General features: G+C 39.9%; 1 protein-coding gene across 1 annotated transcript; it reads left to right on the top strand.

The window, feature by feature from the left end:
• On the top strand, window positions 1-26,470 carry MCUR1 (mitochondrial calcium uniporter regulator 1). Its single transcript, XM_037037886.1, has 9 exons — window positions 1-544; window positions 10,951-11,070; window positions 14,336-14,439; window positions 14,953-15,054; window positions 15,977-16,018; window positions 17,261-17,332; window positions 20,525-20,578; window positions 22,154-22,268; window positions 23,050-26,470. Exons 1-9 carry the CDS (start codon window positions 109-111, stop codon window positions 23,103-23,105), a joined length of 1,101 nt encoding a protein of 366 aa, XP_036893781.1. The 5' UTR covers window positions 1-108; the 3' UTR covers window positions 23,106-26,470.
• Window positions 26,471-26,894: the final 424 nt, after the last annotated feature.

The following is a 26,894-nucleotide window of genomic DNA, read 5'->3' as shown; positions in this document are numbered from 1 at the left end:
GACGCTGCAGCACAGCCTCCCGCGGTCGCGTTCCGGACTGGACCGCGCGCGACCGGCGCCGCGCGCGAGCGCCATGAGCGCGCTCCCGGGCTAGTGACAGCCTCGGGGATGGATTGTGGCTCTGTCTCGGGAAATTGGCCGAAGCCCCCGACGAATCGCCGGCGGCTTCTGCTCTTCTTACTCGCCAGCCGCCACGGAAACCTGGGCGGCCGCGGCTTTCCGGCACGCCGTTGCCTGTCCGCATACCCGGAAGGTCCAGGGGCGCTGGGCCCCCGAGTCCCAGGAGCCCGCGGCGCTTCCCGTGCCTCCGCGCTGCTCCCGTTGGTGCTGGTGCCCTACCCACGCCTGGCCGCCGCCACCCAACGCCGACCACTAGGAGACTGGGAGCGCTCGCGCCCGGAAACCTCGGCTCCCCGAGCCGGTGGCGACGGCGACGGCGCCGCACCGAGGGGCCAACAGGGCCCCGCCCTGGGCGTCGCTGGTGTCGCCCGCCCTCTCCACCTGTGCCAAGCCTGGGTGCCAGCCCTCGCTTCCTCGAGGAGAGGTAGGATGAGGCGGTCAGAGGAGAGGGGTCTCGCCTCGCGGGGCTGGGGCAGCCGGGCTGGAAGACCGGAAAACCCAGAGGTCCGGTCACAGAGGTCACCAGGTTTCTTCTAGGGCGTGAGGACGAAAGTTTGTCTGGCGCCGTCCTTCTGGTCCGCAGTATCTTGGTCTTGGCCAGCAAAAGTGATCTGAATTACTCGGAATACCGGCATAAAGGTTTTGGCGCAAAATTGGAATGGGGTCTGGCGAGGGTAGCGCGTGCCGGGGCAGTGAGCTAGTGCACTTACAGGTTGCTGTTTTGCCGGTACTCACCTTGTCCCGACTGGGGTGAAGAGGGTGAAGGAGGCTGGCAAGTTTGAGAAGTGGAACTCCGGGAAATGAAGGGATTGTTTCACAATTTAGTATTAAACTCTATTTGTTAATTCATTCATTAAGCACTGGCGCCTACTCTGTGCCTGTCACATTAATAGATGTTTGGGACCTATCATTCAACAAAATGTTTGCTTTCTTGGAACTGAATTCCAACAAAAGAAGTGATATGCATATATGTTTAAACGGATAGATACAGATATAATTTTTGTATACATATACAATTTACATGTGCATATATAATAGTTGTATGTACATAATCTAATAAATGCTCTAAGAAAAAATAGAGGTGGTAAGGGTTAGGAAGTGAGGTGGGCCTCCAGTTATGACTTTAATAGCGTCTTCAGAATAGGTTTCATTGAGAAGGTGGCCTTTGACTAAATACTTGAAGGGGGTGAGGGCAGTCACTGCCCTACATGAAATTAAGGAAATCTAAACAGGCTCAATTTATTAGATAGCAAATTGTTAGTTAAAAGGTCATAATTTTGAGTAATTATTGGCAAACTTGGCAAAAATATCACTTTGGGAGCATACTTTTCCATCAGTAACCACTCCACCACTCCAATAACTTTTTGCTTTTTTCTTTTTTTCTCAGTGGAAATGGTGAGTAAATGTGGGCTGCATCTAAAATTTAAAAATACCTTTGGCTACGGGAGAAATCTATTGGTAAAGCAACAGTGAATGATGCTTTACATATAGAAGGTGCGGAATGAGTGGACTTTGTCAGTGTCCTGCAGTATTTACTAGTTACAGGTGGCTTTGAACTTTATTTCTGTACTTTGCCTTTTGGTCCTATTTTTTGTTCAGCTGGAAACCTCTGGTTTATTTCCTTCATAATCAAGATTATGATGCAAAGAGGAGAGTGTTCTTATCAGTCTTCTGACATTGTATCTGAAAGGCGATAATGTCGGATTAGTTTCAAATGATGTCATTCTTCACCAAGTGTGTATGGATACATAAATATGGAGAAACACAGCCAAGACAGTTAAAGAATCATGTGTGCCTGCTAACCATCAGCAAATGAGAGTTTCGTTCCTTTGTCTTCAGCCTAGAAGTTTGTTTAGTGCCAAAGGTTCTAAGAAGGGCTACTTGGACTTAAGGTTGTTACAAACAGGAAACTTGTACTTTATTTTGCTGTGTATAATATGCTCCCAAGTATAATGTTAACCCATGTTTTTTGCTCAGACTTTAAGGAAAAAAATCTTTCATTTTAATTTTTAATTCAATGTTTGTATTTATATTTAGAAACAAAACTGTCATATTTCAGGGTATTATTTTGCATGTGGATATCATTATTGATATCTTGTTATACTTTTAATGCATAAACACAAATAAAAGAATTATAACTATTTCTTAACTATAACTACCCATGGATAATGCTCATCCTTATTTTTCTCTCAAAAAATTTGGGCAAAAAAATTGTGCATTATACACAGCAAAATACAGTACTTGATGCCCTCTTCTGGTCAAGGCTAACTTTGGGCTTCTTTTGTGTGTGTATTTAACATGCTTTTGGTATATTGAAGGTCCCCCAAAGGAGAACTTCCTATTACTCTATATTAATATAGCTCAGTTTATTTTCTTCCTGGTTATTAGTGGGTATTTGTGGTTCTTGGGTCTGCTTTTGTTGTCACAGAAAAGAAAGAAAGAAAAGTGAGGTATTTTAGGTATTACTATCAATCCATGTGAGTATTTGTTGTCAAGAAAGAAAAGTGAGTCAGAGGTGCTCTGGATGTCAGTATTGCTGCATCCTCGGCCCTTTGACAGAGGCCAACTGGCACTCACCCTTTGTCAGCAGGGCTTGGAGGCCCAGTGGGGAGTGGCCAGCCCTTTTCTCCACTTCTCAGATGACAGTATTTCTGTGAAATAAGCTTGCAATCGAAATAAACTCCAGTAATTTGAGGGGAAATTCTGCAGTATCTAAATTGGAATTAGCTCTTGCTTAGAAATGAGTAGTGATATTTTGTTTTGTGTTTGTAGTATTTTGTTTTAAATCACATAACTATTATTTTGTTACCAGAAAGAAAGAATCTGGGACTAGTCTAAACCCATCACTCTTCATAAGCCAGTTCTAGACTCGAAGGTTTTCAAGATTCCTAACCCATGGCACAGTCCAGCACAATTCCAAGATGGGTGGGTGGCCTACATAGAGCCCCTTGAAAGGTGCATTCATTCATTCATTCGTTCACCCACAGTGTTTCTGGAGCTAGGTCTGTTCTGTGTTAGCAGACACGCAGGGTCTCTTCTCATGGAATTTTTGTCCCAGGACTGCAGATAAAGAATGAAAGAAGACATAGTCATTTATGTGAAAAGGGAAGACTGTGGGTAAAGAGCAACACTTGTTCCTGTGATTGCTGTGAGTGAGCATGGAATGAAATGTACCTCCCTTAGCACAGTATCTGTCACCTAATAATTGGTGATACTCTTATTATTTTTGCCATTGTTACTCTGTCTTCTGAACATGCTCCCAGGCCCTGTCTCCACACGTGGTGGACACTCAGCTGCCAGTACCTAGACGTTATGGCTCTGCCCCCCAGATCCTAAGTGGCTGAGCCAAGCAGAGCCTCCCAGAGGTTAAGAGGCCGACTGTGCCTGCTAACTGGCATTGTGACCTTGGGCAAGTGTCTCAGCTTCTCTGAGACTTTTCTTTGTATGGAAAATGAGGGTTGTAATAAGACCTACATCCCTGCCATAGGATTGAGCTGAGGATCAAATGAGTTATGGCATGAATAGCCTTCAGCACAGTGCCCGGGCACATGGCAAGCACCTTTAGGTATTATTGTCAATCCATGTGAGTACAGGTTGAGTGCCTGTTGTATGCCAAGCAGTGTTCTAAGTGCTGCAGGTACAGTAGTGAACAAACCCAGACATACCCTGACCACACAGAGCTGAGATTCTAGGGAGAGATGGTGAACAATAAACAGGTAAATGTAACACCTGATAAGGAGCAGTGCAATGAAGAGCATTAAAGCAGGGTAGGGTCTGCTGAGACCGGTGATTAAGAAAAGGGGTGACATTGAGCTGTTCATCGAATGTTCAGCGTTCTCCTTCCAGACCTTTGTGACTTGCTTTGGCCAATGAAATGTGACTGGAAGTGGTAGGTGCCAATTCTGAGTGGAACTGCTGAGCTACTCTGTGATTCTCCATATACCTTAAAAAAAAAAAAGAATGAAAAAGAGGTACTCATTTGTGTTTAAAAGGGAAGACAATGTGTTAAGAGGAGAAAGGGATGTAGGTATTTTGTTTTGCGTTTGTAGTATTTTGTTTTAAATCACATAATGATTATTTTGTTACTAGAAAGAAGGAATCTGGGCCCTGGCTGGTGTAGGTCAGTGGATAGAGCACGGGCCTGTGAACCAGGTGATCACAGTTCAATTCCCAGTCAGGGCACATGCCTGGGTTGTAGGCCAGTTCCCGGCAGGGGACATACCAGAGGCAACCATACATTGATATTTCTCTCCTTCTCTCCTTCCCTTACCCTCTAAAGATAAATTTTTTAAAAACTTAAAAAAAAAAGAAGGAATCTGGGACTAGATTAAACCTGTCACTCGTCATAAGCCAGTTCTAGACTCGAAGGTTTTCAAGATTCCTAACCCATGGCACAGTCCAGCACAGTTCCCGGGGGGGGGGGGAGGGGGGCGTGCAGAGAGCCCCTTTCTAGACAGTCTCGTGATCCATATCTTAGAAATCATACAATTGCATTGTTGTTTTTAATAATTTTTCACCTTCAGTATGCCAGGCCCTCTGCTAGATGCCAACAATACAGAAATGACTAAGAATGGCTCCTCTTGGGGATTATGGACTAATAGAGTATACAGATGTGGAAGTAACGTAATAAGTTCTATAATAGAGCTAGCTGTGCTGGGCTGAGATAAAGAAGCAATAAAGCTGGCTCCCTGACCTGGGTGGAGTTGGCAGAGAGAGCCATAAATTGTATAACCATAACCAGAACATAATGAGTGTTTAGGAAATTGGCAAATGAAATGAAGAGGGGTAAAGAAGATGATTACAATTTACCATCAGAGAAAGAGGAGCAAACCAAGATTAAGGACGCAATACCAAAGAGTAAAAGTTCAGGAAATAGGAGAGCTTCGGTGGCTAGAAAGAAAGCTGAAAAGATAAGTGTGAGTCAAACTGGAACAGGCTTTGTATGCCTTGCCGAGGACTTTATAATATAGGCTAGTGGTTCTTTGACTCTAAGGGCCATTTTTTAACCATTAAACACAGACATACAGACAATAGTCGTTGCATTTTATATGTTGTCAGTCTACAGTGTGTACTACAGAGTGATTGTTGGATCTCTTGATCTTACTGTAACCACAGCAACCCTGTTCTTTACGGTAGCCAGTAAGTTGAGAACTACTGCTCTGGGCTTATAGGGAAGAATTGGATGTGTGGGGGCCTGTCCACATCATGTTTCTGCTTTGTAGTTTCTCTAAGAGGGTGTAGGGATTGAGAGTAGTTGATAAGCTGAAGTATCTTTCTGGTCATTTAGGAGACCTACTGAGCAAACCTTTGAACTTTGAGTTAGTAGGTGACTGTTACCTCTTCTACAACACCTGGCATCATTGAAAAGTAAGGCCAAATATATAGCAAAATTTGCACATAACTATGTTTGTTACATTTAAATGAAAGGTTTTAATTCCATGTTGTCCAGTTTGCTATCAAAATGTCCTTTTTTTTCTGTTTAGTATGACTCTAATAGTAAGGAGCTATGATGTTTAAATGTCCTTTCTTGGCTAAATTACAAATTGACACTATAATTGTTTCATTTTTTTAAAGAGCTAGTATTGTGGTTCATGAAATACAAAAGCCAGAGAACTGTTACTATGCTACCTCCATCAAATGAGAACCTTGAAATAAGTTTACAAAATGGGTTGGGTCTGTGTCTAAAAGCATAGAAATTCATAAAAATGGTCATATACAGATTGTTAAACTCATCTCCCTAAAAGTAGGCTTTTGTGAAGACATCACAAGGGAAGAAAATGACAGATCAATCTCTTGTAAATAAGGACACAAGAATCCTCTAGAAAATACTAGCAAACCAACTCTCGAAATATGTAAAAATGACTATATGGGTTTTTTATCCCATGACCAGATGGGATTTTTGTCCCAGGAATATCAGGTTCATTTAACATCTGAAAATCAGTTTATGTAATGCACCATACTAACAAAATAAAGGAAACCACATGTTCATCTCAAAAGACAAAGAAAAGGAATTTGACAAAATTCAACACCCCTTCATGATTTAAAGCACACACACACACACACACACACACACTTGGCAAATTAGGAATTAGAAGGTAACTGCTTTGACTGATAAAGGGCATCTGCAAAAACCCTCAACTAACATACTTACTGGGAATAGATAGAATGTTTTTCCTTTAACACAGCAGTCCCTAGCCTTTTTGGAGCCAGGGACCACTTTCATGGAAGACAGTTTTTAACAGACCAGTGTGTGTGGGGAAATGGTTTTGGGATGAGTCAAGCACATTACATTCAAGCTCACCCCTTTCTGTGCAGCCCAGTTCCTAACAGGTCCAACAGTAGCACCCCTTGGCCCAGAGGTTGGAGAACCCTGCTCTAATGTCAGGAGTAAGGGGTGTCTGCTCTCATCCTTCCATTCAACACTGTACTACAAATTCGGATCAGGGCAGTTAGGCAAAAAAATGAAAAAGCATCCAAATTTTAAAGGAAGAAGTAAAACCAACACTGTTCGCAGGTGGCAACCTTGTACTTAGAAAATTCTAAGGAATTCGCTAAAAAACTGTTGGAGCTAATAAACAGATTCAGTGGGATACAAGATTAATATACTAAATATATATTTTTAAATACTAGAAACCATATGAAAATTTTTAAAGATTTTATTTATGTATCTTTAGAGGAGAAGGGAAGGGGAGAGGGAGAGAAATGTCAATGTATGGTTGCCTCTCGTGTGTCTCCTGCTGGGAACTGGCCTGCAACCCAGGCATGTGCCCTGACTGGGAATCGAACCGTGATCGTGTGGTTCACAGGCTGGCGCTCAATCCACTGAGCTGCACCAGCCAGGGCTAAATATATATATTTTTTAATTTTTGTATTTTTTTTATTTTTCAGCTACAGTATACATTCAATGTTATTTTATTTTTTATTTTTAATATATATTTTTATTATTTAATTATTTTTCAAGTACAGTTTTCTATTACTCCCATCCCATCTCACCCCCTGTGCTCCCCTCCTCCCTCCCATTTCCACCCTTTCACTTGTTGTCCATGTATCCTTTATATATGTTCCTCTAAATCCCTCCCCTATTTCCCCTGAAATTCCCTCCCCTCTCCCCTCTGGTCACTGTCAGCCTGTTCTCTATTTCAGTGTCTTTGTTTATATTTTGCTTGCTTGTTTGTTTTGTTGTTTAGCTTCCTGTTAATGGTGAGATCATACGGTATTTGTCTTTCAACACCTGGCTTATTTCACTTAGTATAATGCTTTCCAATTCCATCCATGCTGTTGCAAAAGGTCCTTCTTTCTTTCTGCAGCATAGAATTCCATTGTGTATATGTACCATAGTTTTTTGATCCATTCATTCACTGACGGGCACCTAGGTTGCTTCTAACTCTCGGCTATTGTAAATTGTGCTGCTATGAACATTGGGGTGCATATGTTCTTTGGGATTTAAATATATCTGTAAAATACATAAAAATCAGCCCTGGCTGATGTAGCTCAGTGGATTGAGCGCGGACCTGTGAACCACATGATCACGGTTCGATTCCCAGTCAGGGTACATGCCTGGTTGCAGGCCAGTTCCCAGCAGGGGACTCACGAGAGGCAACCATACATTGATATTTCTCTCCTCCTCTCCTTCCCTTTCCCTCTAAAGATAAATAAATAAAATCTTTTTTTAAATGTATTTTATTGATTATACCATTACAGTTGTTCTATTCCCCCCCTTCATTCCCCTCCACCCGCACACTCCCTCCCCCACCCTTCTCCCCCCCCTTGGTTTATAACCACGTGTCTCAAGTTCTTTAGGTTCTATATTTCCCCCACTATTCTCACCCTCCCCCCTATCTATTTTCTACCTACCATCTATGCTATTTTCTGTGCTTTCTCCCCCCTTCTCCTCCTCCCACCCCCCCTGTTTCTAACCCTCCATGTGTTCTTCATTTCTATGGTTCCACTCCTGATCTAGCTGTCCTCTTGGTTTGCTTTTGTTTTAGGTGTGGTTGTTAATAACTGTGTGTTTGCTGTCCTTTCACTGTTCATATTTTTCATCATCTCTTTCTTATATGAGTATAAGGGCTTGGTGATGATGAACTTGAATTTGACCTTATCTGAGAAGCACTTTATCTGTCCTTCCATTCTAAATAAAAGTTTTGCTGGATAAAGCAATCTTGGCTGTAGGTCTTTGGATTTCATGACTTGGAATACTTCTTTTCAGCCCCTTCTTGCCTGTAAGGTCTCTTTTGAGAAATCCGCTGACAGTCTGATGGGTACTCCTTTGTAGGTGACTGTCCCCTTATCCCTTGCTGCTTCTAGGATTCTCTCCTTCATTTTAGTCTTGGCTAATGTAATTATGATGTGCCTTGGTGTGTTCCTTCTTGGGTCCAACTTCTTTGGGACTCTCTGAGCTTCCTGGATTTCCTGGAAGTCTATTTCCTTTGCCAGACTGGGGAAGTTCTCCTTTATTATTTGTTCAAATAAGTTTTCCACTCGTGGCTGTTTCTTTCCCCCTTCTGGTACCCCTATAATCCGGATGTTGGAACGTTTAAAGATGTCCTGGAGGTTCCTAAGCCTCTCCTCATTTTTTTGAATTCTCATTTCTTCATTCCTTTCTGGTCGGATGTTTCGTTCTTCCTTCTGGTCCATTCCATTGATTTGAGTCCCAGTTTCCTTTCCATCGCTATTGGTTTCCTGGACATCTCCCTTCATTTCAATTAGTTTAGCCTTCATATGTTCCTCTAATTTGTGACTGTACTCTACCAATTCTGTGAGCATCCTGATAAATAGTGTTTTAAATTGGGCTTCTGAGAGCCTGGCAATCTGTTGGTCGCTTAGAGTTATTGGCTCTGGGACTTTGAGTTCTTCTTGAGCCATCCTTTGGGCTGTTAGTGCCTGTTAAGTAGCAGGAACGGAGCCCTAGGTTTTCACCAGAGCAGGGCAACTCAGTCGCTGGGTTGTGACATTGTATGTGGGGGCGGGGTCAAAGAGGGACAATGGCTTCTCTCCAAATCTTTAAAAAAATACATAAAAATCAGTTCTATTTCTATATACTAGCAATGAACAGTCTGAAAAATGAAATAATAATTCCCTTTACAGTAGCATTAAAAAGTATAATTAGGGATAAATTTAACATAATAGCATAAAATTTATACTCTGAAACCTACATAACATTATTAGATAAATTAAATACCTAAATAAAGAGGAAGACATCTCATGTTCATGGGTTGGAAGACTTTAATATTGTTAAAATGTTTAGGGTCAGAAATGGATAAATTGACCTTAAAATTTGTATGGAAATGCAGGGGACTGAGAATAGCCAAAAACAATCTAGAAAAAGAAAAGAGTCGCAGCCCTCACTTCCTCATGTCGAAACTTACCACGCAGTCATCAAGGGAACGTGGCGTTGGCAGACGAACAGGCATGCAGGTCAGTGGAACAGAATGGAAGACCCAGAGATAAACCCTTACGTTACAGTCCACTGATTTTTGGCAAGAGTCACAAGGCAGTTTAAGGGAGAAAATAGCTGTGGGACAACTGGACATCCACATCATTCAGAGGAATGAAGGGGAACTCCCATCTCACCATAGGTACAAATTTACTCGGATCAAGGATCTCAATGTAAGGGCTAAAACTGTAAAATAATTAGAAGAAAACATAGGTATAAATCTTTGTATACTTGTATTAGTCAATAATTTTTTAGATATGACACCAAAAGCACAAGGAACAAAATGAAAAAATAAATTGAGCTTCATTATAATTAAAAACTTTTGTGCTTTAAAAGGTGCTGTTGAGAAAGTGGAAGACAACTCACAGAATATTTGAAATCATGCCTATTAGGTATATTATGGAACTTGTATCTAAAATATATGAAGTCTTACAACTCAGCAATAAAAAGATAACCCAGGGTTTTTTTTTAATGTAGGCAAAGGGCCTGAATAGATATTTCTCCAAAGCAGATATACAAATGTCGGATAAGCACATGGAAAGATACTCAACATCACTAGCCATCAGGGAAATGCACCTCAAAACCATCTTGAGATACCACTCTATACCTACTAGGGTGATTGTAATAAAAAGGATAGAACCAGTGTTGAGGGTGGGGAGAAACTGGGACCCTCGTGCGCTGCTGGTGGGAGTGTCCAATGGCGCAGCCACTTTGGAAAGCAGACTGACATAGCCTCGTAAGTTTAAACTCAAAGGTACCCCATGGCTCAGCAGCCCCACTCCTACGTCCGTACCCAAGAGAACTGAAAACACGTTTACACAAAAGCTTGTACACAGTTTTTATAGCAGCATTATTCACGATAGCCAAGAAGGAAACACCTCCAGTATCCTTTAACTAATCAACAGGTTAAGTAAAATTGGTATTTTTGTACAATGGAATAGTATTTGGCAATAAAAAGAAGTGACGTACTACACATACTACGAGGTGGATGAGTCTTGAAAACATCATACTTGCTGAAGAAACCAGTTACAGAATACCACATAGCTTATATTCTGTTCATTCGCAGAGGCCAGAGTAGGCACGTCCACAGAGACAGAGAGTAGATCGGCAATTGCCTGGGAGTGGAGGCCTGGGGAGTTTGGTTTCTTGGGGGATGATGACAGTGTTCTAAAGTTGATTGTGGGGATGCTTGCACAACTCTGTACAAATATACTAAAAACAATCAAATTGTACACGGGGAATGGGTGAGTTGTATAGTATGTGAATTAGAGCTCAATAAAGCTGTTGTTAAAAAAAAACAGGCTTTTGAAGCATGCCTGATTTGTTCATGTTGCTGGGTGGCTTTGGTTTACCATTAGGTCCCGTTTTGAAGGTGATTGTCCTTTCCATTCTAGAGCTAAGCCTCTCAGCCGGGTGCCCACAGCTGGAGCGCAGACACCGAGACTTCACCTCTTCTGGGAGCAAGAAGCTCTACTTCGACACCCATGCCTTAGTGTGTTTACTGGAAGGAAATGGTAATCCCTTCTCTTTGGTCACTCAGTGCCATAGAGCAGCACCATGAATTATTACTTCTCTTACGATTTCATCTAATTTCTCATATTTCTATTTGACTTGTAAGTCTGCAGGTAGTCTTTTGGTCAGTCTCCATTTTTGAGTCCTCCTTTTCTGTTGAAGGACATTTTCCCTCCAGTAATACAATAGTTTTTCCCACATGCGCTGTCCAAGTGGAGTGTATTCTTTTAACATCACTCTGGAAACACAGTGTTAAAGATAAAAATCTAGACACAAGTCAGCAAAACTCAGGAGTGGTTCTTACTGTCTGAAGCACAGACATGGTAGTTCTATGCATCTATTACTATGCATCTATTACTATGCATCTTGTGTGCTTTTACAATTTTTATGAAATTAAAATGTTGCTGAGCAGCAGTTATTGATAATATCACATAATTGTGTTCTCTTTAAAAATATTCAGACTAACATTTTTTCCTATTGCTGTTGTCATCAATATAAAATATTGCTCTGGCCATGGCTGGTGTGGCTCAGTGGTTGAGCGCCGCCCTGCAGAGCAAAAGGTCTCTGGTTCGATTCCCAGTCAGGGTACATGCCTGGGTCACAGGCCAGGTCCCCAGTAGGGGGCCCATGAGAGACAACCACACATCAGTGTTTCTCTCCCTTTCTCCCTCCTTTCCTTCTCTCTAAAACTAAAGTCATTTTTAAAAAAACAGATTGCTTTGACACATATGACATTTGTTGAAAGCACACTTTATATAGAGAGAACATTCTCATATTTCATCTTATCTAGACAAATACATCAATTATAATTCTCTGTACTGTAACACATCTCAAAATCAGAATCTTGTATATCATAGATTATTCCTTGAAAATAAATACATCTATGTTTTTACTTCATTGTATAGTTATTTATCCAGTTGTATATGATCATATCTTAAAAGCTCTCCTCTGTAGATGTACTAAACATGCCCAGATCAAGGTGGTAGAGTGAATGCCATGCTCCTGTGGGGGTCAGAAGTCTGGGCTCAAGCCGAGCTGGGCCTGGCCTTGGCAGTCCTTTCGTCCTCAGTTGCAGTTTCCTCGTTAGTTCCTCCTGGGCATGCTAAGAATTCCAAAGGGCCTTTTGAATATTAAATTAAATAATGTTATTGAATGCACTCTGGAAAAGATGTCAAATGCTGTATGATATTTTTACAAGCTTTTCTTGTCAAACTTGAACTAGCAGGCCCTTTTTTACCAAAAATTTCTTTTATTGGCAAAAAAAAGTGGAAGTGAGAGAAGGGCCATCTAAAATATCTTGATAAATTAGCAGGAGTCCTGCTACATTTTTTTTCTTCTCGGTGGGCCTGTGTGTTTGTATTCAAAGTAGAAATATTAGAGACAGTGGGGGCATATCGACATCTACTAGGTGTTTGATGATATTAGGGAGCATCATTAATGTTGTTAAGTGTAACATTAGCAAGGTAGCTGCAGTGGACTCTCGATGGCCACCAATCCTTCCTCCTAATGAGAGGTAGAGTTTATTTTCCCTTTTCTCCTTTAAAATTTTATTTATTTATACAAATAAAAAATTGTATATTTTAAAAATATGATGTTTTAGTGTATATACTTGCTACTTTTTTTGGTTTCAAACCTTGAAATATGCATGAATGTTTGCACATTTCAAGACCAGCGCTATGAGGACCCCACTGGCATGTGTGTAGGATGTAAAGGTGCTGAGATCAGTGATGGACACCTAAGGCGTCCGGGTCAAGGTGAGGCCAGACGGCTCACCCTTCGTGGAATACTCCCTCCTTTATCCTTGTTTTCTTCAGTTGAGTCTCCTGGTTGGTGAAACTCCCTCTAGGTCTGCAGTCTCACTAACCCCGATGGGCTTTGCTCTCGCGCTCCTACAAAGGAATGATTTGCGTCTGGTAACTCAGCAGGTTTGCAGGCTCTGCTTCCCCTTGTCCCCTTTTGCCTTCCACGGTGCTTGTTTAATCTTAAGGCTTTGGAGTTTATTTTATTACCAGCATAAGTTCCTTTCCAGTCTCTATTTTTCTTTTCTTCATAATTGCCAAATATCATTATGTTTAACTATGAACTTTTCTTAAATTTTTAAAAATGGCAAGACATATACATTTTTTAAAAATTAGGAAGGTGGGGGAAAACCATGCAAAACTATTCTGAATCCCAATATCTGAGGGCTACACGTGTTACCATTTTGGCAGACAGCCTTTTGAGTGGTTTTTCTACGTGTGCATGACCCACACCTTGAAAATTAAAGGGCTTTGAATGAAGTGAAGGGAGTAGGTCTTTGAAGCGTTGTTTTTTTTGTTGCCTTTAAAACTGCCCTTTTAAAAAAAAATTATACTCTCATGTATGATCTCATCACCTATATATAACTATTCAAACAAATGTTCCATTAATTATAAGAATTATAGATTCTTCTGAAATTCTTATAGACAGACATATTTAATAGAAAGAATTACTTTCTAGGGACTTGGTTTTAAGCATTTTATGAGAATTTCTGATATAAAATATAAATTACTATCTAAAGTTGTTAGCAACACTGCCAAATTGAATCTTTATGCAGTTCAATTCACTATCATTTATTGAGCATCAAAGAATACATTTTCCTCCTGTTGGGGCCTGCATCATTACTGACTATAGAGTATTGTGGAGGACAACCAAAAGAACTGATTTTAACATTAATTTAGTGTCTTTGAACATTAAATTAACTAGCAACAAAATCACTATTTCCATAGTCAGTAATTTGACTGATTTAGCTGGATGTAAAATAAGTGAGCTTTTCTACTTACTAAATTATTTTTTGCTAATATATGTATTTTATAATGGAGGAAGTCATATCCATTAAAGAAAATAAAAATTATCTAGAATCTTGGTTAAACCACAAAAGCCGTAAATAGTATCTGTAATATTGAGTCTTGCTTTTTTTCACCTGGCCTTGCATGGCAGGCACCCCCTACGTTATTAGACTTTCTCTGAAAACATGATTTTGGACAGCTAGGAAGGGCCATATAGAGCAGTTAGCCCCACTGCTCATTGTACATGCAGGAACAGACTCGAACGTGGCATACTCGTCACAGTGACAGATGCATTGTCACTGGTGACTAGTTCCCTCGTCCTCCTTCCACAGGCTTTGACCTGCTTCTGAATCCAGACTTTCACTTCAGTGTGTAAGTTTGTGTTTTCTCCCTTTCTGTGAAGGATTTTTTTTGACAGCTAGAATCTCCTGAGTGTAATCATCTTTGTGTATTTGCTTAGGGTTTACTACTCAACAAGCAGAAATCATTGTATCTGCCTTGGTCAAGATCACAGAGGCCAACATGGATATCGTCTACAAAGACATGGTCACCAAGATGCAACAGGTGAGCTTTGTCAGGGCACTTTTGCAAATTTGAAGTCTAAAGGGAGGGTGTCATTTGTAACACGTATTTTTGGATAATGTTCTATTGAAAAGTGCATAAAAATTTTAACCATAACTGACAGGCAAATTATTACAGTGGCACAAAAAGTATTTATTCAAAGCTACTTAGTGAACTGTTGTAGAATCATTATGCTTGTAAGCTCACTGTGCTTAAAAACTGACAGTCCAGCCCTCCAGGTCTGAGTGCATAGGGAGGTGGCTGGAGTTACGGTGGCGTGCTTTCCAGCCACCGGTCCTCTGACTGCCACCCGTTAGCTGTGGTTCAGTTGATGGTGGTACTGGGCTTGAGTTTTTATTCTTTTCCTTTTCTCATTTTGGAATAGAGGGCAACCTTGCTAAACCTCTTTTCTTATGTCCACATTCTTCTGGTTTCTCATTAAGGTGATCCCAGGTAGAAACCATAGGAGTACTTCTAGACTAGACTAGGTAATATGTTTTATTTTTCTTTTCCTAGGAGATCACTCTTCAGCAAATAATGTCTCAGATTGCTGGTGTGAAAAAAGATATGATCATTTTGGAGAAGAGTGAATTTTCAGCCCTCAGAGCAGAAAATGAGGTAAAACTAAACAGCCACTTATAAAATGCTTTATATCCAGACACTGAGATATAATATACGTACACAGAAGTGCAGAAGTGAATGTACATCCCAATGGATCTCCACAGAGCGTACACTCCCAGTCAGATCAAGACGTAGAACACTGCCAGCCCCCGCGAGTCCTGCGCCTGACCCCTCCCAGTCACTCCCACAGAGGAGACCACTATCTCGGGTCATAGCACCACTGACTAGTTCTGCCTATTCTGGAACTTCAACTGACGGGATCATACAGTGTGTCTTGTAACAGTCGGTCATGCGTTTCCATTGCCTGGGGTGTTATGTGAGCATGCCACGTTATTCTGCTGCGAGAGATATTAGAATTGTGTCTCGTGTTTGGTTATCATGAAGAAATGCTGCTGTAAAATATCCCTTAGTTTCTTAAAGTGTGACACATGGGATCGGTGTTTACATAAATGCTGTCTTTGCATCGTCCTTGTGTTTTCAATCCTGTTACAGTCCCCTAAAGGAAGTTCATTTAGTACCTGTTTATATTAGTCTTATTATTGCAAGACACCTTCTAGCAAAGATTCTCTTTGCTAGAAAAAGGTAAAATTTGAAACTCTCAGAATTGTCCATGAAATCATCTGTTTGAGGGCATTTAGTTAAAAGAAAAACTAAAGGAGATATTAAGAAAAGCAAGGTCTCTGAAGGCAAATGCATATGTAAAAAAAGAATTGTACCATGCCGGCATGACAGGTAACTGCTTTTCCTACCGAGACCACTCAGTTCCGGTGGCACTCTAAAAGTGGTCAGCTGCGCGTTGACTGTGGGAAGAACTTGTGCATAAATGCATGTTCTAGTATTTGTTTGTTACCAAGTTTTATATTTTTCTTCTAACCTTCTAAACATATCCTTGACTTGGTTCTTTTTAATGTGTTTTTAGAAAGTAAAACTTGAACTACTTCGGTTAAAACAACAAGTAATGGTAAGATCCTCATTCCTGTTTGCTTGCTTATTTACAATTACATAAGCTTAATAAATATAATGTCAGAAATACTTTGTTCTCAAAAACTTAATTCTATGTTAAATATTTGTATCTGTCTCAAAAGTACACATTGGAAGATTTAGCTAAGAATACAGCCAATGAATAAATTATTGATGTCTGTAACCAAATTCATTAATAAAATTGTGTTCTAGGAGGAATTAAATTATTTTTAAATTAAAAATTATTTAAAGTAGCCACATGAAACCCTATATTTTCTTAGAAGAGACTATCTTAGAGAATTACATATGTTTTTAAAATGCTCACTGTATCAATTGTTTGATTTTTTAAATTTTTTAAAAAATATAGTTGGATGATTTTTTTTTAAGATTTTATTTATTTATCTTTAGAGGGGAAGGAGGGAGAGAAACATTAATGTATGGTTGCCTCTAGCACGTCCCCTGCTGGGAACTGGCCTGCAGGGAACTGGCCTGCAACCCAGGCATGTGCCCTGACTGGGAATCAAACCGCAATCCTCTGGTTCACAGGCCCGAGCTCAATCCACTGAGCTACACCAGCCAGGGCTGATTTTTTAAAAATTTTTAATTAAAAAAATTCTTTTAGAGCAAGGAGCAGGGAGGGAGAATGAGGGACAGAAATATCTATATGAGAGAGAAACATCGATTGGTTGCCTCTCATATGCGCCCCAACCAGGGACTGAACCCTCAACCTAGGCATGTGCACTGACCAGGAATCGAACTCACAACCTTTCAGGTTTATGGGATGATGCTCCAACTGAGCCACACTTGATTTTTTTAAGTGGCAGGGGCATTGGTGTGAAAGAAGAGATTTTTGCTGAGCATCAGGAAAAAGGCTTTATCTAAATAAGAATGTAGTATGTTATTTCTTTGAGTCCATCTCTGCTTTCCAAAGTTGTCCAAGAACGAACTTTAATCATAAATTCCACAAGGATATTATCTTGGGAATCTTGAAGCTAAAAGCAACAGTAACCAACTCTGCTAATTTAAGCGTAAAAGGGGATTCTTTGTATATATAACCGAGAAATCCCCAAAGAGGGCTGTGTCTGGACGTGGATGGGCCCAGGTCTCCCCAGACACCAATTCCCAGCCCTGCATGCTGCCCCTTCCCTGGGAGGGGCTCTTAGGCTGGAAGCTGTCTCAGGTTCACACCCACATCGCGTCTGGATTTCTTACTTTCTTTCTTTGTTGTTTGCCCTCCTACTAGGATGAAGTGGTCAAAGTCCGAACAGATTCCAAATTAGACTTCAATCTAGAAAAGAGCAGAGTAAAAGAATTGGTATGTTCCTTTATTAACATAGAGTATGAATTAAATTCACTACTGGATGGAATGCTCAGTCAAGTCTAAGTTTATATACAGTTCACAAGTACTATTAAATACTTACCTGTATATGGTTGTTAGACACAGTTTTTTCATAATTTTAATTATATTTTAGATTAACACTAATATTTGATGCTTTCAAAAATATAATTAAAAATAAAGTCATGGTCAAATAAGTTTGAGTCTTTTTGTTTCAGAGATACTAAATTACGTATCACTTATACATTAATAAAGAAATTAAACTCAATATTGATCTATTTCATGCTGATTTATACCTCTACAGGTCCTGATTTTACAAAAGTTTAAGTTGATTATTTGACTTGAATAACATTAAATTATTAATATGAAATAATATTAAATTCTATACTGAAGTTCAAGATTTTAAACATATTTCCATATTCTTCTTAAAGCGAGAAATGTTAATGACTTTACTGCATTGTTTTGAAATGTAAATTCTAAATGATAAAGTTATGTTAAATTGAAACTTTTGATTAGAAGTAGTGCTGCACATTTGTTACCAAAAAGATCTCACAAACCGTAGGCTGTAAATTAAGCTGAAGCAGATGCACCCCCATGCGACGACCTGTGGGTCGCGCCCTGGAGACACAGCTCTGCTGTCCTTGCTTTTCCAGAGACCGTGCGTGAAAATACAGTTGCTTCCCCTCAGAGCGTTCACAGTAACATTCTTTTAAAAGTTGAGTTGTAACTGACATGCATCAGTTTCAGGCGTACAACATAATGATTTGGTGTGTGTACACATTACAGAATGAATGCCACGATAAGTTCAGTTAATATCCATCACTATATAGCATAGTTAAGAATTTTTTCTTATGGTGAGAACTTTAAATATTTACTCTCGTAGCAACTTTCTAATATACAGTACAATGTTATTATCTATAGTTGCCATGTGGGACATTACATCCCCAGGACTTACTTATTTTTTAACTGCAAATTTTGTACCTTTTGACCCACTTCACCCATTTTTGCTCATCCTCCATGCATTGCCTCTGGCGGCCGTCAATCCGTTTTCAGTATCTGTGAGTTCCTGGAGTTTCTTGGCTTTTTTTAGAGTCTACATATAAGTGAGATCATGCAGTATTTGTCTCTCTGTCCGACTTATTTCACTCCACATAATGCTCCCAAGGTTCATCCATGTTGTCACAAGGCAATATTCCCTTCTTTTTATGGCAGAATAAAAAAGAGGTGTCACTACACAAGGATGTATCTCTGGTGTTCTTGAGCCTTTCATCCTCTGGTGGCTTCTTCTGTGGTGGGCTCTTCGTTGCGTCCATGCCCAGGCTGCTGTAGATGCTGCCGTGAATGTGGAGCTCAATACGTTGTGTGTTTTAATCTTTGTGTGCTGGGCTGCCTCTGATTTTAACCCATCTATCTTCTTCTTCAGGCTTTATCTGAATTTGATAACATTTGGCAGATGCCTTTTTCATTCCTGGCATACTGTGAAATAGGGCCTATAAAGCATTTTTTCACTAACACAGAAGTAGGTACACATGCAGAAACCGAATGCTCACAATCAGTCATTATTTTCTCATTTTTCACAATTTGCTTTCAACCAAAATGTGCTGCAACGGTAAATTAAACTAATATTCAAACTCAGACAAGTACTTCACTATAGTTTGGAACTGCCTCTGGGTTTCAAGAATTAAGCTGAGTTTTGTTATACCTAATAATTATTATGTTCATGTAACCTGTCTTTATAATCTCGAAACACTTTTCAACCATGAAGATCAAATCCCTTAGAATCACTGAAATATTTAGTGATCACTACTAGCCTCTGACTAGTATTGTATCTAGAAGAAGAGAAACTGTCTTAGCTGCCTTTGTCCTTATGGTTTGGGAGCTGAACAAAAATTTAAAATCCACTTGACTTAAGAAGATGCCTGTTGTTAACCGTGCTAGGACGAAATACCAAGAAGTTTGGGAAGTATGGGATGTGAGCCTGATTCAAGTCAGTGAATTTATGTGATTTACTGCCCTGGCTGAGAAGTTGTTCTTGGTAATACTAAACTTACTCTGAAGTGCAGGAAAGTGGTGTATTATTATTCAGCTAGTATGTAACTTTTTAAAAAATCATGGCAATATTAGGATGTGGGCTTTTCGTTTCTCCTGCATCTGAGCCAGAGTGGACTTACTGAAGGCCAGAGTTTGAAGGTGTGAAGAAAATGCAGTTCCCCTCTGCCCTCTGGTGGTGATTTGATGCACAGCCTTCTCCTCATTTAAAGCCCTGTCCTTTAAAGACTGAGATGAGAAAGCATTCTTTGGTCCTGTGTCCAAGGACCAAGGTTGGAGTTTGGGACTTGGGGGCTTTTTCTTCTTTTTTAAAATTTACAAGCGGTGCTGTTTTTATACTCTACCCCTGGTAGACCCAGGGGAAGTTTTTATAGCTATAAAAGTTCTAGAAATTTCAAGGCATTAGTTATTTTCTCCTGTAACAATTTACTGAAAAGAATTAATTTTTCTGTTACATTATAGATTTACATTTGTTCAACTAAATCCTAGTTCCCATTACTGAGGAGACATGTCTGAATTTGGTCTCAATGTCTACAAAATTTCACTAGTCTTTGCACAGACATTATAGTGTAGCCAATGGCAAGACACCATTTTAATTCTATGGAACTAGTTCCTTTAGTAACACTGGGTCGTGACTGTGCCCAGGTGGGTTTGTTTGTTTGTTTGTTTTGAATTAGATGTGGTGAAATAGTGTATTTCTTGCATTTACATTGTTTTATGATCACAAGACAGCATCCATGTCAAAGAATAATGTTCTTTAAAATTCTTTTTTCCCGACTTTATATCTTTCCTATCTTTTGTCTAAGCCTCAAGTTTTGTTTGTAATTGTGATGGGATAGCTACTAAATGGAATTGTTTCCCCTTTTTTTGGCTCTTTCCTGTCAGAGCCGATAAGGGTATGACTCAGCATTCATCTAAATTGGACGCAGAGAATGCTGAATAGTGGGAGGGGCCTAGCGACAACACAGGGGGAGATGAAAAGAGAAAAATACAGCAGAGAGAAAGGAGAAGGTGAAAGGGAACCCAATACTGGAAGTAGAGATACCAAAGTGTTTAAGACCCTAGAGGAGGAGGAGAAAGAGAAAGAAGCCAGAACTGACCTCTGTGATGTGTTTGTTTCAGTATTCATTAAACGAGAGGAAGCTGCTGGAAATGAGGACAGAAATGGTGGCATTGGTAAGAAATGAGACCGACTTTTCTCCGTCATTTTATTCATCTCTGCTTCATCCTGTGCCTGGTTACTGGTATTTGTACTGTGTGTGTTGTAGGAAAATATATGCAGGCTTGGTGTCACAGGTTTTTTTAAGTTGTAGTAAGATAAACATAAATGTTACCATTTAATCATTTCTAAGTGTGTGGTTTAGTGTCCTTAAGTACATTCACATGACCATACAGTCACCAGTAAGCAGCAACTCGCCATCTCCTCCCCCCAGCCCCGGCACCCACCGCTCTGCTTTCTGTCCGTGAACTTGACTCTAGGTAACCTGCGCGAGTGGCATCGCACACTCTTTATCCTTCTGTGACTGGCTCCTTACACTTAGCATAATGTCCTCCAGGTTCATCTACGTTGTAGCCTGTATCAGGATCCCCTTCCTTCTCAAAGCTGAACAGTATTCAATAGGGATATGCCCCATTCTGAGTGCCCTGTCACTAGACAGTCAGGGTGCTTCCCCTGGTGGCTGTTAGGGACGATGGTGCTGTGAGCACGGGGTACAGATGTCGGCTGGGGCCCTTGTTTTTTCAGTATGTGCATATACCTGAAAGTGGAGTATCATAGGATTTTTTTCACACTTAACCAAATACTTGGTTATTTTAATAAAAGTTAAAATCTCAGTGATTGAAGAATAATAAGGAATAGACATAGATTTTTTAATTACATTTTTAACTTATGACATGCATTTACATCTTTTCCATCCTGTAATACCTGGGACCTCTGGAACCTGAGACTTCCATGAAAGAATAATGGAATATTCCTCTGGAATACTTTTCCATCATCCAGGCATTTATTTTCTTATTCATCACCTGAATTGTTAGTCATAGGGAACTACCTTCTTGGCCTAGAATTTTTAGTGAAGCGTCTCCAGTGCTTTAATGTATTAATGAAATACGACAATCCTTTTATAACATCAGCCAGACTCACCACCCTTTGGGAGTAATCATGTATCTAATTTAACTGTATTATATTTGGGAAAGAACACAAACAGACCTTTGGTATAGCCAAGCCTCATAGCAAAACACTTGGTGTTTGAACTATAAAAGAAGAAACTTTTAAAAATGTGAATGGAAATAGTGTCAAGGCAAGCACTGTTGCTTTTAGACTATTCAAGATTCTGTTCATTTTTTAAAAGAGTAAATGTATACCTTTCATTAAGAGGAGGGTAGGACACATTTATTGCTGTTGAGAACAGACTGGCTTCATTATGTTAATCTTACTTGTACAGCAATCTATAATGTACCAAAGCTTTTTTTACATGGATTATCACATCTGATTCTCTAAGCAGCCTGTGTAGAGGCAGGGCTAATGGTATTTTCTTTCCCCTTTTCAAACAGAAGGAAACAGGCCTGCATTTACTAAAGGCCCTGTCCAATGTAACATAGCATGAGGACGGTAGAGCGGACACTAAAGCCCAGGTGTCCTTAATCTGACCCAGTCCCCTGACTGTACCCTGTTGGGCAGGAACTCTCGGGACTGACGGCAGCAGAGATGGTTTATCCCAAGTGGTATAATGCTGTGTCTCTTTGGTTTAAAAGCACGCCCAGCAAGACCGGGCCGTCACCCAGACGGACAGGAAGATCGACACCGAGGTTGCTGGCCTCAAAACCATGCTCGAGTCGCACAAGCTTGATAATATTAAATACTTAGCAGGTAAGCTGTCCTGTATGTAGGTAGGTAAAACAGGCTGGAAATCAAATAAACAAAATCTATAAAATAAGTTATTCCGTTGTATTTCATTGATTCCACCATGTTTTTTCATATTTTAATATCTTTGAAATTGGCGAGCATCTTATAATTCCCAATAGAGCATCATACTATATTTGGCAATATTTTTCTTAGAAGTAAATAAAATAATGTACTTTATAGTCAATGGAATCATAAGTTTGTTAAGATACTATCTCTGAACTATAGTTACTTTAAAAAATAATTTTAATGAAATTCAAGACATGGAATATTTTAGAGTTGTGATCTTTCTGCCCGTAAGGAGTTATTTGCAATTTTTGAGCCAAAAGAGGGAATAAAGTTTCATCTACCCCCCAGAAAATTAGCCCTTATTTTAACTCAGATTTTATATTCTGGGGTTAATCAATATTGTAAAGTGACAGCAGCGTGTAGAAGTGATGTTTTCTCGCAAGCTGAAGGGTGTGTCCCTGTACAGCACACACACTTTGTGACCACTGACTGACTGTGAGTCCTGGATACATTTGTACTTCAGAGATGATGATTTCAAGCCATGGGTTTGTTTTTACTTTTGTTTTTGTTTGTTTATGGGCAGATATTTCATGGAATGTAGCAAATCAGTGAACAAGTTTCTTAGTGTTTTCCCCCTCTGAGGGGATAGGTGAATAAGTGTCTCTATGTTTTCATAATAAAAAAGTGTTCCTTCAGGTAACTTTATAACTAATACCGTGTTCAATTTTTTTTCTTACAGGGTCTGTATTTACATGCCTAACAGTAGCTCTGGGATTTTATCGTCTGTGGATATAATAAAGTGTCTATTTAAAAAGATTTCTACTGTTTTGCCCTAAGAATACCAGATTGTTTTGCTTCTTCCCTCCCATTTCAACTTTTGCCCCAATTTTCATTTAATGCATATTATGTATTTTATACAAATGATGTACCTATAATGAAGGCAAAGTAGTCAGAAATTTCGTAATTGCTCCTTTCGCCCTTTCTGTTTGGTTGACTTTATAATACTGAGTGGGGTGGACAAAGCCTGGAAGACTCCACCAGCTGGGTCAGTGAACTTTCCCTAACCTGGGGGGCATACCAACAGTAATTATTTGTATAACTCTACAGTTGTAAATGTTTTGTCACACAGAGGATTTGGGGTGACGTTTAAAAGGCGCATTGGCTTCACTAAGTGCTGAAGAATTTCTGAGACTAAACCAGGAGCACCAAATCCTCTTCACCTGCTACCGCAGCCAGAACATCAGTCAGCCTCTGTGTGAGGGGGCTGCGTTTCCGCTCTGGCTTGTTCACGTGTTGATAGTACAGACAAACTCTACATCCAAAGGAGGTTTTTCTCTCTAAATTTCTGTTGTCCACATAAGTTACTATTATGGTTATTTTTTATGTGCCTTCCAGCTAGAAAATCCTGTTGCCTAATGAAGTGTTGTAATTGTAATAGGGACTTTTGACCTCTAGGTTTCTCTTCCTCCCTCCCCCTCACTTGGTCATTCTTGCTTTCCCTCATAATTTGAGTTATAATAATACTGCACTTGTGGCATTGCCTACATAGAAAACTTGCTATTTCTCAGTGTGGACGGCCACTTCAGTTTGTGGGATGGGGTGCACTTCCTTCTGCTCTTTGTAGAAGAGAGCAGTCTGTTGTCCTTCTATAGCAACATCTAGATACTTAGATAGTGTGTGCACTTTTTACAAATGTCTTTAATGAATATGCCTTGGCGCATTACAAGCTCAGATCGTACACTTTCAAAATTAGAGAACTGTCACACCAGGTATCATCTGAGTTTAGGTTGATTTCTTTGGCTGTTACAGATATTCTCATTCTTACCTTACTTCTATGTTTAAAACAAATAAATTCCTACATACAACTGGGGTTACGTTGGAAAAGCACCTTCTCATTTTATTTAAATAGCTGGCAGGCAGGAGAAAATAAGCATCTCAGAAAAGGTGACATGGATGGGACCTTTTCCATCTTTCTCCACGTGCACACATCTGAACATTGTCGGTGCAGAGGGGAAACCGCGCAGGGACTTCCTGACCAGAATGGTGGACTGAACCCATGGTCACTGTCCCAACCACACTGGCAAGAAATAGTTGTCTTTTGTCCTGTGGGTATCACATTTCTAAACTGAAAAGTGTAGGTCTTTGTCTTTTTGGAAAACGTTTATGTATCACAAACATTCTGAATTCCAAGTAAGTATGAAAATCAAGTACTTTTGCATTAGTGGTATCATTTCGAAGTTATTTAATCTTTTCCAGCTAGATACGAAATTAACTGCTTCAGAAAATATTTCATTGATGTATTCTTCCCCTTTCAGAGAAGGACTCCCAGAAAATACTGCACATTTAGCCTTAAGTACTAAGGACTTCTAGGCAGATGGCATCCCATTAGGACCACATTTGAGACTACTTAATGCAAATGTAACTGGTTAGTGGAGCTTAGATAAAGGCCTTGGACTGCAGACACTCCTAGGAAATAAAGAACACCCAAGGGAGAAAGTACCATAGGTAATTATGTTTCAAAGCAAACACAAACTTGTATAGGTTAAAAACAGAGAAGTAACCTTATATCTGATAAAATGTTTTTAAAATAATATTCAGGGGGGGGACATTCTTTAACCTGCCAGAAGTGCTCCAAACGACATTCCTACTGGTAATAGAGGGGCATCAGTCCATCACTCAATGTGAGCCATTGATTCTGCTATAGAGTTCTTGGCGGTATGAAACTGTTTTCCCCTCCGCCTCAGGAACAGTGAACTCCCCTTTTGATGGAGTGGATTGCATGCTTATAGGAGGGTTAAAAGGGTTTAGGACGATGCTTTATTTGGTCAAATGTGTTCTATCTGACAAACGTGTGAGCCAAAGACGTGTATCCCCTTCCCACTGCTGGCTCAGATGTCTGAACAGTGTAAGCACTCTCTGACTGGACACAGTACGACCACTTGCTGAGCTGTCTCGGCTTAGGATTCACATCACTTGAGGAAATTAAGCATCAGCACTCAAAAGGGGAACGATGCCTGGAAAAACTTCCAGAAAATCTGTAACCATAGCGAGATCCTGAAAACATACCTCTCTAGGTGCAAGTGCTTCAGCTACAAATGCCTAACACAGAACAGGTTGACAGAAACTGTATTCCTAATCACTCCATTCTTCAGGGTTCCTCTGCGTTCCTAGTTTCTCCTCCTCCCTCCACTGGCCTTCATCTTTTAAAAGAGCTCAAACTCCAATTCCATTTCTTTCCTACCCCCTTAATACGCAAACCTTTTTGTGTGTATAGTTTTTTACAGGAAACACGAATTTTGGGTTCCGTGCCGGTCTTCTTTCTCACCTAGTTTTCTAGCTTAATATCTAACAAAACGAAATCTGAATGTATTTTTTCTCTTAAGTATGTCAAGTACCTCAGCTAAGAAGTCACAAATTCAAGAAGAAAAAGGCTTGACAACTCAAACCAGATATCTTGCTGGAATTTGCCTCTGAACACTTGAGAGCCCAGTTATCCTCGGCCACCTTCAGCATGACCCTGACCGGAGTGTTTGGGGCTAGCTTGTGCGTTTCCTTCTGCAGTACCGCTTAGGCACACGATCTTCCCTCTTCGGTTCTAGTCTCCTCCTTCCCAGCCTCTCTGCCTGTTGGCTAATGGTGTCAGCATGAGCAAGCATCTCTCTCCCCCACCCTAATATGCCATGTTCTAGGGATTTTGGCCTCATTTCCGAACAGACCCCATACAGACGGTGACACAGAACTCAGGCCTAGAAAACATTGGCTTTAACGCACATTTATCAAATTTGTGATTTTTCTGACATGAAAGCAAAAACATGTTAACCAGAAATAATTTATTCTTTATGTATATAAAATGTTTGGTAATGTTTAGTCTTTTGTTGGAATTTTATTGGGAAAATATCTCTACAAATTTACAGGTACAATCCTCTGATTATAACCCAAATCATTTCTTAACCCTTTCATTACTTATGCAAATATTCAGTTAAATTTTATAATATATTGAAGTGGGTATAACATGTATCATTTTTATTATCTAAAATATGTAATTCTGTGTGGCTGATACACTTTTCTATTTATTCAAATTGAATATGAATACTAGGACAACCTCTGCCTACACTGTATTTCAATTGTAATTGCCTCCAATTGTATGTGATAACACTGGTGTATTATAAGAAAATCTAGCACCTAAAAATTTGAATTCACATAGATAAATTTGAAAGTATTTGATTTATAAAATAAATTTTTATTTTTCAAAAGAATTCCTTTAGCGTGCTTGTGTAAAATACTTTACTTGTTTGAGGAAAAGTGGGGCTTATACACAAGTTTTTAGAACTAGCTGAGGATTCAGGTTGCAAGTGATAGAAACCTAAATCAAGCCAGCTTCAGCAAAAAAGGAAGTTGCTTTTTTGGCTTACATGATCAGAGTTCAGGAAGAACAAAACCAAAACACTCATCTCTTTGCACTTCTTACTGCTCTTTTTAAAATATTTTATTTATTTTTAGAGAGAGGATAAGGGAAGGAGGGAAACATGGATTGGTTGTCTCTTGTGTGCACGCCATTCAGGGACCAAACCTGCAACCCTGGCG

Source organism: Sturnira hondurensis, unplaced genomic scaffold, assembly GCF_014824575.4.
Source record: "Sturnira hondurensis isolate 20B ecotype Veracruz unplaced genomic scaffold, ASM1482457v3 Scaffold0023817, whole genome shotgun sequence".
In the NCBI taxonomy this organism is placed as follows: domain Eukaryota; kingdom Metazoa; phylum Chordata; class Mammalia; order Chiroptera; family Phyllostomidae; genus Sturnira; species Sturnira hondurensis.
This window is presented reverse-complemented; position numbering and strand designations above follow the sequence as displayed.